The 15,597-nt window shown below is 42.1% G+C and overlaps 2 protein-coding genes across 2 annotated transcripts; both read left to right on the top strand.

Moving 5' to 3' along the window:
• Nucleotides 1–344: 344 nt before the first annotated feature.
• LOC311259317 (uncharacterized protein) lies at nucleotides 345–9,034 on the top strand. The gene is made up of 10 exons (XM_084356382.1): nucleotides 345–833; nucleotides 2,648–2,833; nucleotides 2,943–3,061; nucleotides 5,505–5,608; nucleotides 6,930–6,997; nucleotides 7,131–7,277; nucleotides 7,619–7,709; nucleotides 7,814–7,962; nucleotides 8,057–8,198; nucleotides 8,300–9,034. Exons 1-10 carry the CDS (start codon nucleotides 623–625, stop codon nucleotides 8,466–8,468), a joined length of 1,386 nt encoding a protein of 461 aa, XP_084212508.1. The 5' UTR covers nucleotides 345–622; the 3' UTR covers nucleotides 8,469–9,034.
• A 942-nt stretch (nucleotides 9,035–9,976) lies between these two features.
• On the top strand, nucleotides 9,977–14,931 carry hsc70 (heat shock cognate 70). The gene is made up of 9 exons (XM_084356369.1): nucleotides 9,977–10,136; nucleotides 11,481–11,685; nucleotides 11,811–12,016; nucleotides 12,262–12,414; nucleotides 12,641–13,196; nucleotides 13,351–13,553; nucleotides 13,665–13,863; nucleotides 14,014–14,246; nucleotides 14,416–14,931. The coding sequence occupies exons 2-9, from the start codon at nucleotides 11,481–11,483 to the stop codon at nucleotides 14,608–14,610; spliced, it is 1,950 nt and encodes a 649-aa protein (XP_084212495.1). The 5' UTR covers nucleotides 9,977–10,136; the 3' UTR covers nucleotides 14,611–14,931.
• Nucleotides 14,932–15,597: the final 666 nt, after the last annotated feature.

Raw genomic sequence — 15,597 nt, 5'->3', positions numbered from 1 at the left:
TCATCTGGATTATTGCAGTAACAAACAATATGTTTAAAGTTAATAGTAGGCTAAGAAAATGAGACTCTCGGGTCAGCTGCAAGGAGAAGAAGGAAGTAGGTCTAGCATTAACATGTTTCTGGAGTTTAATTTAAAAAAGAATTACACCATTACTATAAATTGTGTCTCCCTGCCAGGTGGATGTGTTTCCATCCCACGCTGAAGTGGTCACACTGGGAAACTTGTGGTGGCTGGTGCTGTAAAATGAAACCACTAGGTGGAGTGAGACGTGCTCACATATCCAATGTGAACTTTAGCCCTGAAGTCGGGACTCCACCTGGAATGTGGGCCAAACTCGGATCTCAAGGTGCAGTCATATGACTCCCAGATGGCTGAATGAGAGGCAACAAGGCTGCAAATGGTTGCCTAAAACCTTCATGAAAAGTTCTGTGTGTAATCGATTGGACCCTGTTGGGAGGAACCGGCCGTGGCCGTCCTGTTTCACCCCAGCTCGCTCACACGGGGAGATGGGAAGCGACGGGAGCGGTCGTCTGTAGGAAGATGACAGTCGTCTGTCTGGTGGAGCTCTGTGGAAGCTCTCCTTCACCTGTGCGCCGTGTGAGCGTCACTACTGCAACCACAGATGGAAGATCTGAAGACCGGGAGTCCACGGCAGGCAGCGGGAGAAGAGGCGAAGTCAGCGGGCGGCCACCAATCGGATGTCAGCTTCCAGAGGAGAGTAGCGGCGGTGTGCTCTCCTGCTGTGGCCGCCGCACGCCTCACCTTACCTGGGGTGATGGACGCTGAGGGGAGGGTCGACGAGTCAAGACTGAGGATGCACATATTCAAAAACGGTATCTATCTATCTATCTATCTATCTATCTATCTATCTATCTTAATTAATAACTCTAGATGAACATTAGGCTACTAATCACATGCTCTGCACCTGCATACTTGCCATTTTTTTAGTGATTGTACTGAATATGTAAGTTATATAATTTAAAAAGCTTGACTTCACACAGCATCATTGTGTCACATTTAATATTATGCATGAAACAATGTTCAGCTCAGTTTTCAACTAATGATTACGAGGTCACAACAGGCCAAGCACAAACCTTAAATCCCATAATGCCACTTTATGAATAAAAAGTCTTTGCTAATCCAGTGAAATTCATGTTTGAAAGATTATTCGTGCATTTTGGTGATAATACAGTAGGCCGATTGAACAGTTTAGTGTGTGACGATGTACTGTAAGCGGTTTTTCACACTGACTATGTCCTAACGAGCTTTGTTATTCTAAACCAAACATAAAATACCAGGGTTGCTACTATGCTGACTATTTTTCATTGTTGTTTAATCTGTCAGTAAGTTGATAGGTCTATACAATGGAAAAATGCCTCAAATGTTGTTTTGTCAGATACACGAAATCAGAAAATATTCACATTTAAGAAGCTGGAATCAGAGAAGTGTGACCTTTGAAATCACTCAAAACCAATAAATCAATTATCAAAATAGTTGCAGATTAATTACCTCCTGCGTTTGTTGGTTTGTAAACAAGATAACACAAAAACTGCTGAATGAATTTACACGAAATCTGGATGGAGGATGGGTCTCGGCCCAGAATAGACCCCATCAACTTTCAGAGCGTATCTGAATAAAGGGACGGATCGAGGAATTTCGCTTTTCGACATTTTCGTTCGGTAATAATTCATGGATCTTGATGAAAAAAAACAGGCATATATAGCTGTCTGGTATCTGATTGAGAACAATTTGATGCAGATAAAGGGGGACTGTTAGGCCTTGGCGGAGGTATACACTCTGCTGAGTGCCACTTGAGTTCAGTAGTTTACACTAATCGATTTGTTGTTGCAGCTCTATGAAAGCCTGAAAGGATCACAGAAGGCGATTTCTATTTGTTTGAAAATATGTTAAAGAAGGATTTTTATTATCAGATGTGTCCAGATGCACTTAAGACTTTTGAAGAATCCTGGAGCATAATATGAAGTCAAGTGATGCTTTTCTTCAGGACATGAGCCACAGTCAACCCATTCTCTAAAATCTATCATTTCACTGCACATGGGACCCCCTCGAGCAAAGAACTCCAGCATGACTATTGTGATTAAACAACAGATATATTTTAGTTGGTAAGAGAATGAAATCACATGAGACTCAACAGTCCGAAAGAAATATTCAGTGAAGCGTGTGAACTTTAGAAATAAAGATCGGAGGTAGGTCCAGTACACTGATATGTTCAAACAGCTCCATACACACAGTTCTCAGCAGGACAATCTACAGTGAGGAGTTGAGGTTAAAACATCACATTCAATCTTCCGTTTGTGAGCAGGAATGTGGAAACTCACCGTTCTTTTCCGCGGCCCTTTGACCCTTATGCACATTCCATCCCTACAAACATGGAGACCAAAGATTAAAGAATCTGCAGAGCAAAACATTACGTAAGTCATCTCAAATCCCCGCCTCAGATCCCCTACAGGGAAAGCAGGGTAAAGTTCACAAAATTATGGATCAGTGATTGTTTCTTAAGATTCACTCTTTTCTCAGCTGCAGAGCTTTTTTTCTTGCATGTCTGTTCAGGCTCTTGTGAGTCGGACTGGTGAGTGAGTTATAATGATTGCTGTAAATGATCAAAACTTTTTCAATCCCTTTCCAGGTGGTGTGTCTCCTTCTGAGCGTGGCCTGGTGTGGCGTTTCCTGTTTGGCATGTACCCGTGCAGCTCAACAGCCTTAGAGCGTTCTTTGCTGCAGGAGCAGTTGATCGTGCGTTACCGGGTCATGAAGAGAAAGTGGCAGCAGTTTCTTCCCTCAGCTGTGCGGATGCACCTTAACGGCACTGATGGTAAAAACCCAAACATGCACCAACTGTGTCACAATGAAGGAAGTCACATTTCACTGCTTTGACTGCTCTGCTTTGTCTCTGTAAAACATCTTATGACCACATGATCCAGCTGAGTTGGTGGCAGCAGTCAGGTACTTTGACCAGAGGCAGGCACAGGCCCAGCAGCAAACCCAGGATCAGTCAGAGGAGGTCAGAGACAGACTGGCTTTCTTGGAGCTTCAGGCACAGGTTAGATGAGTTAAAACATTCAAATCAAACATATTTGAGTAATTAAGATTTCTGTACTTCCATTAAAGGTCCAGTGTGGAGCATTTAGGGCGATCTCTTGGAAGAATAAGATTCATAATTATGTTTTCATTAGTGAATAATAACCTGAAACTAAGAGTCATTGTAGTGTTCTGGAGTGGAGTCCACCATTGGGGCTTTTCCACTGGCACAGAGTCAAACCATGCTGATTTGCATTTCCATTGCCAGTTTTACCACGGTGCACAGGGTCGACCCTCTCTGTAGCCAGGCCAAAGCACAAACACCCTGCCTCCAACCCGTGACAACCCCCTACTCCCCCTTAAACAACTGTGTATGGGGAGACTCAACTCATGTCTATGCAGGAAACCTGAGAGAAAGGCGTTAAAGTCTCTGTGTTCAGCTCTCAGTAATTCTGTAGCATCTTAACAAATCTTTGTGATGGTGAAGACCCAGTAATAATAATAATAATAAGTTTATTTGAAAACAGGGACAGTGCACATTAATAACATTACTGTAAATGCGCCAGAATTAGCCAAGAGGCTATTTTTCATCTGTAGTCCCTAGACGGATGTTAAAGTCACCCTAAAAACAGAACAGAATATGAAAAATAAGATTAAAATTACGAAGTTACTGGCCAAGGCAATCTGCAAAACATGCACAGCAGTTAACAACATGACAAAAACATATATAACATCAATCAGAAAACATCATTCAAGACATCCCCAAAACATGCAGCACAAAAACCCATGACGCAAGACACATCACACCACAGCATGCAAAGCAGAAGCACAAACACAAAATGCATGCATACACAATAAAAGCAAGACCACAATAAGACATGCATGCCGACACATGAAGGCAGACAGACAACAGCAAGATGGCTACAGGTTCAGCGCAGACGGACCGAGGACAGGAAGGTGTAATCAAGTGCTAGTGCTGACAGAGCTGAGCACCAATTAACCATCTCTTCAAATGAGCTCTGAATAAACTGTAGGTATTCAGGTCTCTAATAGTTGCTGGGATGGAATTCCATTGTAGTGCAGCTCTAACAGAGAAAGCAGACTGACTAAAAGAACTTTTCCTAAGTGAAATAATACAGTCTCCTCTTGCTGCACCTCTTGAACCCATATGCAGTTGTTCTTATGTTGACGAACTGTCTGAGCGGAGGGGAGGTAGAACCATGTATAATCTTGTACATAAGACAGGCATTTACATATTTTATCAAATTGTCCCAACTCAGCAGGTTAGAAGTACAAGCGTCCCTGCTCGTACTTCCAGATATCTGCTGTATTTTACTGTTTCACCGGGTTGCCTTCAGCTGCTTCAAAAGTCAATAAAGGTCATATTGATAACATTTTAATGTAGTCAAATCCTTTTTTAAGAATAATATATTATCAGAGCTTGTAGAAAGGTGCGGAGTAAAATGATCTCTTTTCCTTAAAAAAACTTTATTACGATTGTGAGTTAATCATTTTAAAAGTGTTCCAGCTTCTAACAAGTTTTGTGAGCCAACAGTATAACGCCGTTATTATCACGTGGTATCCGTGTCTCGTCAGCAGTCAACAGTCTTAGTAGTTGCCAGCATCAAATAATGACCAAATAATGGAGGACTTTTATCGTGAAGAATTTTTTTGAAATTAAACATGTTTGTTACCGAAATTAGTGGAGCTTTGTTAGCGGCTATTCTTTGACAGTACCGCAGGGAGAAGGAGTATTCACAGCCGCTCCGCTGACCACTGAACAAGACGAGCACGTCATCAGTTAAGACAAACCTTCAAGGGCCGGGCTGACAGGCTGAGCCAAACAGAGTCAAACCGAGCCAGCATGTGTATGGAAAAGCATCACATGTTGCACCGGCATGTTTTCACAGTAACCCAGAAGAACAAACCAAACAGTGGCTCTCAAGAGGACCTTTCATGTTTTCTGTGTGTTTAGTGACTACCGTAGGGGAGGGTGAGAAGACAGTTGTTTACAAACTGCAACCACGCCTCTAAATCCTACACACTGGAGCTTTAAATATATTTTCTTTGGCTTTGTTTTGCAGAAGACAAAAAGTCAACTGTCAACTTAAAGTGGGAGGGGCGAGGCATGTTTCAGGAAATTACACAACAGGATCTAATGACGTTAAGCAAACAGTCAATCATGTATTTACAGATGGTATCATTTCACCTCTTTGTGCTAACTGAAGTGTTTAGCAATCCTGTCTGGAGACTGGAGATAACTGTGCACTGAGGAACAGCTTATAGATTGTTTTCATGCAGATAGTGACACTTAACAGAATGATTCTCTCAACAAACTGCTGACGCTTGTTTACAGCCATTATTATTCCCATTTAAAGTGCATGACAAAGACTTCACTAAAGCGGTTAACACTGATATCACACATGTGTCTGTCTCATTGTCACATTTCCGTCCTGGTCCTGCAGATACTGTTTGAGCGGGTCACATTTGACCAAAGGGAGCTGCGGGAAGCCACACGAATCGTTGACAAGGATGTTCCACGGACTAACAGAGACCTGATCTATTACCAGTGAGTGATTTGTGAGCCGTAAAATAGGAGTTTGTGGGAGTAAAAAAATTAATTAATTTAGCTCCAAGCTGCTAAAAGGGATCATTTGTTACGTTAAACAAAAAGAGATCCAAAAACAAGACACCAAGAAGCAGGCAGGTAGATGAACAAGTACAAGCACAAAATCCAAAAATCCAAAATGCAGTTACAAGAGGAAGTTGACAAAAAGCTGGCAGAGGAAGCAAGCAGGAGCAAATCCAATTAAGATGTACAAAAAATACAAAAACTAAAACAAGTACAAACCAAAGGAGCACTGGGAACACAAGGAGACACAGGACTAACGTGTGGAAGCAGACCAGACAAACTGTCCGAGAGCAAGAGGAAAAACACAGGGTTAACTAGACAGGGACAAGTTCACAAATGAAACACAGGTGAACAGGAAAAAGGCGGGAAAAGCAAAAAGGGAAGAAGTGAAAAGCAAAACATGACACTACAAAATAAAACAGGACATAACTAAACCAAAAAGTCAAATCATGACATCATTGACTTGCTGCTCACCACAGTTGACCCTGAAACAAAACAAAAAACAATAGACTGTGAAAAGTTTAATTTCATGATCTTTTGTATTTCATATGTACTTCTGTTTTTCTATTAAACATATTTGAGTATTTAAGATTTCTGTACCTCCATTAAAGGTCCAGTGTGGAGGATTTAGGGAAATCTCTTCAGAATTATGTTTTCATTAGTGAATAATAACCTGAAACTAAGAGTCATTGTAGTGTTGTCATTACCTTAGAATGAGCCCTGCCGTCGCCCCCCCCCCCACTTATTAAGTGTAGTAAGCTGTGAGCGGCTCAGGAAAAATTTTAAAAAAGTGGTATGGGCTCTGAATTTAAGTAAACACAGGAGGAAAAAAACAGACCAAACTTGATTTGGAGCCACTCACTTAAATTATTTGTCTCCTGCACCTCAGGGCTCCAGAACCAGCAGGACTGCCTCTCCCAAATACAATCATGTTGCAACAATACCAAAATAATACACAGAGGGAGCTTTATTTGAAATGGTTCGAAAGCTTGAAAGAAACATCTGCAAATTTGTATCACAATCATAACTACTTAAAACTGCTAACTGCTGTAAGTATATTCAAAACCATTTATGCACATTAAGTTAAAATTATTCTTTGTTCAATTAAATTTGGATCATTTTCCAAATGAAAAAAACTACATTTCATCGCTACCTGCCATTACAACATGAGTGCAGAAGCAAAAACCTCCGCACACCAATTAAGTTTCTGCTGAAGTGTTTAACTTATTCTGTTTACTAATAACTGATTTGTCTGCAGGGGTGAAGGTTCAGGCAATCTGTTGGTGTTGAGAGACATCCTCATCACTTATGCTGCTTTTCATCCAGGTAATCAACAAGAATGAGGCCTCCTCAGGTTTACCGACACTGATTTGATCAGACAACATTAGAGGTTTAGTGCTGTGCTGTTAAACACACTAACTGTTTATCTGTGCACCTCTTGTCCTGACCGTCGATCCAGAGGTCAGTTACGCCCAAGGAATGAATGACCTGTGCAGCCGGTTCCTGGAGGTTCTTGACTCTGAGGTCGACACTTTCTGGAGTTTCTCCTGCTACATGGAGAAATTCTCCAAGGACTTCAGGGCTGATGGTCTGCACAGAAAAATAGGTGGGATTAGCACAAATAAATGCAACTTAATGCATAATAAATGTCATGTCTCCCAAGAGCTTTGTTCCTAAATGTAATTGCAAAACAGATTTGGGACCTCTGGTGGTGGAAAAATGGTATTGAAAACCAGAGCAACAATTACATCAACTGTAGCATTATGTAGTTTTAGAATGTGCATAGGAGGTCTGGCAACACTGGGCCAAAACTGGACAGAAACAGTGCTTTAAGTTATTTGTAATACTGCTTCATGACAGACTCCATTGCAAGAAAGCAAGGTCTGTTAATTAGTTTTAATTATGATGTGTAAGCTTATAAAAAGAGTTGTGTTTATTGTCCTTTAGAGTTGGAGGCCGCCCTGTTGAAGGAACTGGACCCTCAACTTTATGCTCATTTGGTCACAGACAGCATGGAGAGCTTCACCTTCTGCCACAGGTTGATCTGCTTGGATCTATCGTGCCATTCTGTATTTCTGTTCTCCATATCTGGTTCCTATTCTACAAGCCCATTATGTTTGCGTGTGTTGTCGCTCCTTTAAGGTGGCTGCTGCTGGGTTTCCAGAGGGAGTTTGAACACAGTGACGCATTACGTTTGTTCGAGATCCTGAGTTGTGACCACCTGGAGCTTATCTCCCAACAAGTAGACCGAGCCCGTTATCAGGAGAGGCTGGCACAAAAATACAGCACAGGTGAAACCCAGACCTCAAGTTGGCAGAATAAATAAGGCTGAGTGTGTTGAATGTCTGACTTCAATTGAGTGTCTTTGCCTTGTGATGTTCGCAGAGGACACCTCGGAGTCAACGCTGCAGGCCATCAACACTGACTTCACCTTTGAGCTCTTCATCTGTGCGGCCATCCTGTTAGAGAACAGAGAGGCTCTGCTGCGGTGCAGAGACGATGTACAACTCATCCAGTTTACGAGCAGGTTCGTCTGGTTGCTTAGACGTGAAAATGTCATCACAAAAACAGTGATTTTGTGTCTGATAATGAATGAGCTGGTTAAACCTTTTTATGCTTTTGGTGCAGCCTTCAGGGAACACTGGACCTGAACAGCACGCTGAAGAAAGCAGAGCTACATCTGTACAACTACTGCAAACGCTGTGCCTGGGACTACATGAACGGACACTGCAGAGAACACAAGAGCAAAGAAGTGGACTTTCTTTATCAACTCCGCAGTTTACTTGTTTTAAAGTGATAGCTACGATTTAAATACGTGACGTCAAAGACTTTTACGAAACTGTAAATTGTAATAGGGGATTTATAATCCCTCTCTTTATTTATCTTATTTCTGAGGGAAACACACTGGTGAAATGATGGCTGCTTACCTTAAGTTTGATCAGTTATTGCTATTAATTATAAATGTACAGTATTTATTGTATGAAAGTTTTGGTTGCTCTCCTTGACCTTAATGCATATGAGAACCTTAATAGACAAGATTTAAAGGCTTTGTGTTCTGCGTTATGCAATATTCAGTCGTTGGAAGGAAACAACAACTTGACAGGCGTGCGTCAATACTGAGATCTGGTGTGTCGCAACAGGTGGTGTCTGTAACAAACTGTGGTGATATTTAATGCCAGATGGCCTATGTGTCAGAGAGGCCTATGTAACAGGAATAGATGTCCACGTTTTTTAGTTCTGGCAGAGGGACCATGCAGTAAGGGGAAGGAAAACTACTGCACAGTGTAGTCAAACAGAGAATGAAAATCATATGTGATAAAAGCAATATAAAAATGAATACCTCAATAAAACTACTGAAGATTATTTACGACGTGGCGTTGGTAATATTCATGTTTAGTTTTAACTTTTAGGTTTTGTTCATGCTTTGAATGAAATATTCCTTGTGAAATGTAGGCATGCACATAAATACAGTTCCCACAAAAAAACACAAAAACAGCACACAACTTTGTGCAGTTTATTTCCACCCCCCAATAGTAACATGCATTTATACATACAGCAGATATACTGCACAGACCATCAGTTTAAATGGCACATTGACTGCATTTATATCTGCTTTACTGTTTTCTGTCATTCACCCATCCACACACTCACACACCGATGGTGTCGCAGCCGCCCATCGGGAGCAACTTGGGGTTTAGAGTCTCACTCAATGATATGATGATATGTGGAAAGGTGGAGCGAGGGATCAACCCTGCAAATATAGAACAACCTGAGCCCAAGCCAGCTTGTAAAACACATCACTGCTACAGCTCCTATACTTTATTGCAGCCTTTAAAACCAGGAAAAGACATCACTGTATAACGACATCCAAAATCTAAGATGATATATAGTGTCATATCACAATAACGATATAATATCAACATATTGCCCAGCCCTGTGTTTAAGTGCACACTTACTGTCTATGACTACATGATTCCTGAAGTTGAAGGACATCCAGAGATTTTCAAAATGGTTAAAAGTGTGTTGAACGTTCCCCTGTTAATACTGTGTTCTTGTCGCAGCAGCGTATGTTAATAGAGCATGTGAACAACATTAGCCATGTTAACGTACAAACAGGGCAATGCTCACATGATAATGAACCATGTTTGGTTAAGGTGCCAAGTCACCGGCCTATCAGATGACATTTAAAATTTTACTGTAGGGCTGCAGAGGTAACAACAAGCTTTCTTTCAAGGAAATCCAGTCAGTGAGCAGAAATGGGTCTCGAACTTTCCTTGTCGGAGTCACCTGACACTCTGATGGGCTCTCCCTGCACAGCGTGCTCTATATACACTGGGGAGCAGAGACACTCGCCCTCTTAGTCCGCCTGCCTGGAGAGGGAAAGGAGTTCTGGAGAGGAGTGTTGTGTGCTAGGCACAACTTTAACTCAGTAAACTCTCAAGGCTTGAACATCTGACGACACAAGGTAACCCCTTCTATAGGAGCATTGCACTCAGCCTGGCTTCAAAGTCTGTCTTGCTTGCTGCTTTAAAAGCCTAACTGCCAAATGTGAGAGGTATTCCCACATAATGAGGCTTGCATGATTTCTGTCAAACTGTGGCATGACAAGCTGAGGCAGAATCCCTACGAGAAAACCACAGTTCAGCGACAGTCCAGCAAACAAAATGTCTCTTTGGATGATTTTAATGATACATTTTCATGTCACAACAGCATCATTTGGATTTAATCTCACCCCTCCAGGAAACTAGTGAATTATATTAACTACAAGGTTTGGCTATGACAGGACACATGTCCAAAAATCACGTTCCAACTCATTTCTTTGGAACTGCACATGGCAGTTTTCCGATGTGGGCCGAGGACAGGCAGTGAAGCAACAGCACAGTGTCAGCATTTTCTGCTCCATGTTACACAACTGGATAACAAGTGATAATTCAATAGTCTGCAGCTGAAGCTTTTCTGGTACATTCCTGCACCCAGTAGGCAAACAGGGAAAAATAAATCATCTTAAAACGTTCAACTTAAAGCAGTTTTATGCTCTGTTATTTGGTGTAGTATTTAATTGTGTGTTTGTGATGCCTCTTTCTGCCTCAGTCTGCTGTTCTTTTCAGACCACAGCCCCATTCAACAAAAGGCTTTTGTTGAGTTCTTCACTAATCAAATACCCTTGTTCCTACACCTCTAAGCTGTAGTTTTCAGTGCATTTTGGGTTCTTTTAAGGCCTCTGTTTGAATACGAACCACACAGGCTTGCCTACTAGTCATTGATAAATGATATCTAAATTTTTTGCCACCTTCCATTCATTACCATGTAGATAGGCTCATACCTATTATAGTAACTGTAAACTATTTGGAGACAGCTGTCGGAAAAAAAGACACACTGATCACTATTTCAGGATCAGTACATCACATTTCACCAGCCGGACTGAGACACTTTAGTGTTATGTTGCTGAGGGAGTGGTGGAGAGAGAAGCAGTGTGGAGAGGGAGTTAAAGAGCACTATGACATCGCCCGGTCATTTGGTCTCATGTATCAAACGGTGGTTAAAACCACTACGCCATGAATACCACTTAACCAATGGCTGAGCCTCACGTGGCCATGCATGCATTTGGACTCTACCACAGTAGGTATAGGTGGGTGTACATATATATAGTATGTAGGTGCATACACATTGTAAGTGCAAAACTATTCCAATCGAAACCATTAGAATGAATATAAATCTTTTATGCTGACGAATACATGCACCAATCTAAGATTACTGTCCAGAAAAGGGCTACAGTTACACGTCACTTTTATTTTTATTTGTACCTAAGATGTCTAAAGGACCAGCTGTTGGCATTGATCTGGGCACCACATATTCCTGTGTGGGCATCTTCCAGCATGGCAAAGTGGAGATCATTGCCAATGACCAAGGAAACAGGACCACGCCCAGCTATGTGGCCTTCACAGACAGTGAGAGACTGATTGGAGATGCTGCCAAGAACCAGGTGGCCATGAACCCATCCAACACTGTATTTGGTGAGGACTACAACACCCAGAATACAACAGGCTCAATAACAGTGATCCAAAAACATTTTGAAGAGGACAACTCAACACTGTTTAATTGTATTTACACCTTACCGTTTCTCTTAAATCTCCTTCAGATGCTAAACGTCTGATTGGCCGTAGGTTTGACGATGCTGTGGTGCAGTCAGACATGAAGCATTGGCCCTTCAGGGTTGTGAATGACGCATCCAAACCCAAGGTGGAGGTTGAATACAAGGGTGAGATCAAGACTTTCTTCCCTGAGGAGATTTCCTCGATGGTCCTCACAAAGATGAAGGAGATCTCTGAGGCTTATCTTGGCAAGGTAGATGTTATGAAGAGTATAAGAAGATGCTCGCAATGTAACAGAATGTTCAATTTTAAGTATCTATTTTCTCCACCTTTTAAACCCTATTTAAACACAATCAGAATCAAAGTAAGCTTGTTCTTCTTTCTCAAAAGACTGTAAGACAAGGTCTCTGTAAGGGTATTGCAGCTTTAACCAGTTTCTCATTTTTGCAATGTAAAACGCACAAATGCTGTGTATTGACTCGAGGTCTTATCTTACAGCCCGTGAACAATGCAGTTGTCACAGTTCCTGCTTACTTCAATGACTCCCAGCGTCAAGCCACCAAAGATGCTGGAACCATTTCTGGGCTTAATGTTCTGCGCATCATCAACGAGCCTACTGCTGCAGCCATTGCTTATGGCCTGGACAAGAAGGTTACTAACTAAGAAAATGCAAAATGCACTTTGTAAGATAGTGGATTTTAAGTTTCATTCCCAACTCATCAAATACTGATGCTTTGAGTGTATGTAGTCGATGACCTTGGAAACACAAAGCGTTGTTTATTTGACGAGTCCAGAATGAGACTCAACAATTAACTTTCTTACAAATTAAACCTTCAGCCAAATTTCATGTTTTCCATTAGTAACACTTTCATTTTAGGTTGGCTGTGAGCGTAACGTCCTCATCTTTGACCTTGGAGGTGGTACTTTCGACGTGTCGATCCTAACTATTGAGGATGGCATCTTTGAAGTCAAGTCCACAGCCGGTGACACTCACTTGGGTGGTGAAGACTTCGACAACCGCATGGTCAACCACTTCATTGCTGAGTTCAAGCGCAAGTTCAAAAAGGAAATCACAAACAACAAGCGTGCTGTGCGTCGTCTGCGCACAGCCTGCGAGCGTGCCAAGCGCACACTCTCCAGCAGCACCCAGGCAAGCATCGAGATCGATTCACTCTATGAGGGAGCCGATTTCTACACTTCCATCACCAGGGCCCGCTTTGAGGAGCTCAATGCGGACCTGTTCCGTGGAACCCTCGAGCCTGTGGAGAAATCCCTGAGGGATGCCAAGATGGACAAATCCCAGATCCATGACATTGTCCTGGTGGGTGGTTCAACACGTATCCCCAAGATTCAAAAGCTGCTGCAGGACTTCTTCAATGGCCGTGACCTCAACAAGAGCATCAACCCTGATGAGGCTGTGGCCTATGGTGCAGGTGGGTATCTCTACAGTATTTAAGTTTTTGCTTGTTTCCTTGTTATATTACTGTTTTAGTAGAAAAGCTAAAGAGCTCAAAAAGGACTGTGTGTTAATTCAAAATGTCTCTTGTAGCCATGACATTAGTTTGACCATTTGGAAACCCTTCACAGCTGTGCAGGCAGCCATCTTGGCTGGTGATAAGTCTGAGAATGTGCAGGACCTGCTCCTGCTGGATGTCACGCCTCTGTCCCTGGGAATAGAGACTGCTGGAGGAGTAATGACTGTCCTTATCAAAAGGAACACCACCATTCCCACCAAGCAAACCCAGACTTTTACCACCTATTCAGACAACCAACCTGGTGTGCTCATTCAGGTAAAGCAACCTCCAAGTAAAGTTTTACACGGATAACAGTTCACTCCCCATTGTCCCTGTGTATTGCAACTATTCCTGAAAGTGTTCACTGATTTGAGTAATTGTTTTCAGGTTTATGAAGGTGAGAGAGCCATGACCAAGGACAATAACATCCTGGGCAAGTTTGAGCTGACTGGTATTCCACCTGCTCCCAGAGGTGTCCCTCAGATCGAGGTGACCTTTGACATTGATGCCAATGGCATTCTCAACGTATCTGCAGTGGACAAAAGCACTGGAAAGGAGAACAAGATCACCATCACCAATGACAAAGGTAGATGACTATGTCAAATACTTCTTCAATCAGGATTATTCAAAGGCTAATGTAACTCAATAGCTGAACGAATGCTGTACATGAACAGAGAGAACAAACAAATAAATATTGCACAGGAGGTACACAGCTTTGTATTTGATCCTCCCATAGGGCGTTTGAGCAAGGAAGACATTGAGAAGATGGTGCAGGAGGCAGAGCAGTTCAGAGTTGAGGATGAGGCCCAGAGAGACAAGGTCACAGCCAAGAACTCCCTTGAGTCTCTGGCCTTCAACATGAAGAGCACTGTGGAGGACGAGAAGCTCCAAGACAAGATCAGCCCTGAGGACAAAAAGGCCATCGTAGACAAGTGCAACGAAGTCATTTCCTGGCTGGACAGGAACCAGGTAAAGATCCAATGACATAACTATGAGTTTTGATAAAAGACAGAGGTTCCCCTTTGGCTCATTGTGAAATCAGACAGGAAGCCCTCATATGTTCAAATCATGCAAACAATGTGAAGCAACTTTGCCACTTCTCTGTTAAAATGAAGTCTTTGTACATTCTTTTACCCAGACGGCAGAGAAGGATGAGTATGAGCACCAGCAGAAGGAACTAGAGAAGGTGTGCAACCCCATCATCTCCAAGCTATACCAGGGTGGTATGCCTGGAGGGATGCCTGGAGGGATGCCTGGAGGGATGCCTGGAGGAATGCCTGGTGGGGCTGGAGGCGGCTCCTCCTCTGGGCCAACTATCGAGGAGGTCGACTGAACAATTTGCTGACAGTTTATCCCAACATAGTGTTTACTTACTCTCTAAAAGCTATTAACTTTTACAAATCCAATAAACAATAGAGCACAGGCTTATTCAATTCATGCTGTTTGCTAAAAAATTCACCATTTCAACATTTAACAAATTTAAGCAACTAAATCTGACACTAGCACACAGTTAAAATATTCACCAACATAAGTCTCTTTGTCGCCTTCATTATTTACCTCTCCAGTGATGATTTGCATGAAGGATGAAAAGTTGTATCTTTATATCTGTGATTTCAAAGCATTAGACCAATAAAGACCACTGATGGGATTCTGATTTGCACGTGCACTGTGTGTTTCTTGTGTTTTATATTTTTTAATAATGGTATATTTCTCATACACAGTGTATTCATTAGTGCATTAAATAGTTTTGCACACTCAACTTGTAACTGAAACTTGTAGATAAAATTGGTTCCTGTCAACAAACAAGGTTCTGATCTGTATCTCTTTCCTGTAGTTATGCTCGTCTTACACACAGGAAAAGGTGTCAAAAAAAACCACGTTAGAATGGTTGCTTCGGTTTCTGGTGAATATTATCTTTAAAAATTAGACTTCATCAACATTATTTCCTCATTCTTATTTCTGCGAATGTGTGAGGTTTGTAAGGTGTGAAACAGGTTGACACGTGAAACTGCTCAGTGCAGTTTTTTTTCTTTGCAGTGCAGTGCAGTGATGTTGCTACTTACCAATGGAATAATTACGCAACAATTTGTTTGCTAAAAGCCATAGCCAAAGTGATTTCTTATCACCAGATGTTCTCTTCCCAGACCTTCACATCCATTAATGTGTGTGTGTGTTTGTGTGTGTGTGTGTGTGTGTGTGTGTGTGTGTGTGTGTGTGTGTGTGTGTGTGTGCGGGTACCTGCTGTATCGATGCTATACATGGCACTCAGGGGCAAGTGTTGTGAATACACATATAAAAGCTGGTTTCGCACACAGCTGAG

The sequence above is a fragment of the Pagrus pagrus genome (genome assembly GCF_965226575.1).
Source record: "Pagrus pagrus genome assembly, chromosome: 7".
NCBI classification, from domain to species: Eukaryota; Metazoa; Chordata; class Actinopteri; order Spariformes; family Sparidae; genus Pagrus; species Pagrus pagrus.
Note: the sequence above shows the minus strand (reverse complement) of the source record. Positions and strands in the feature narration are given on the sequence as shown.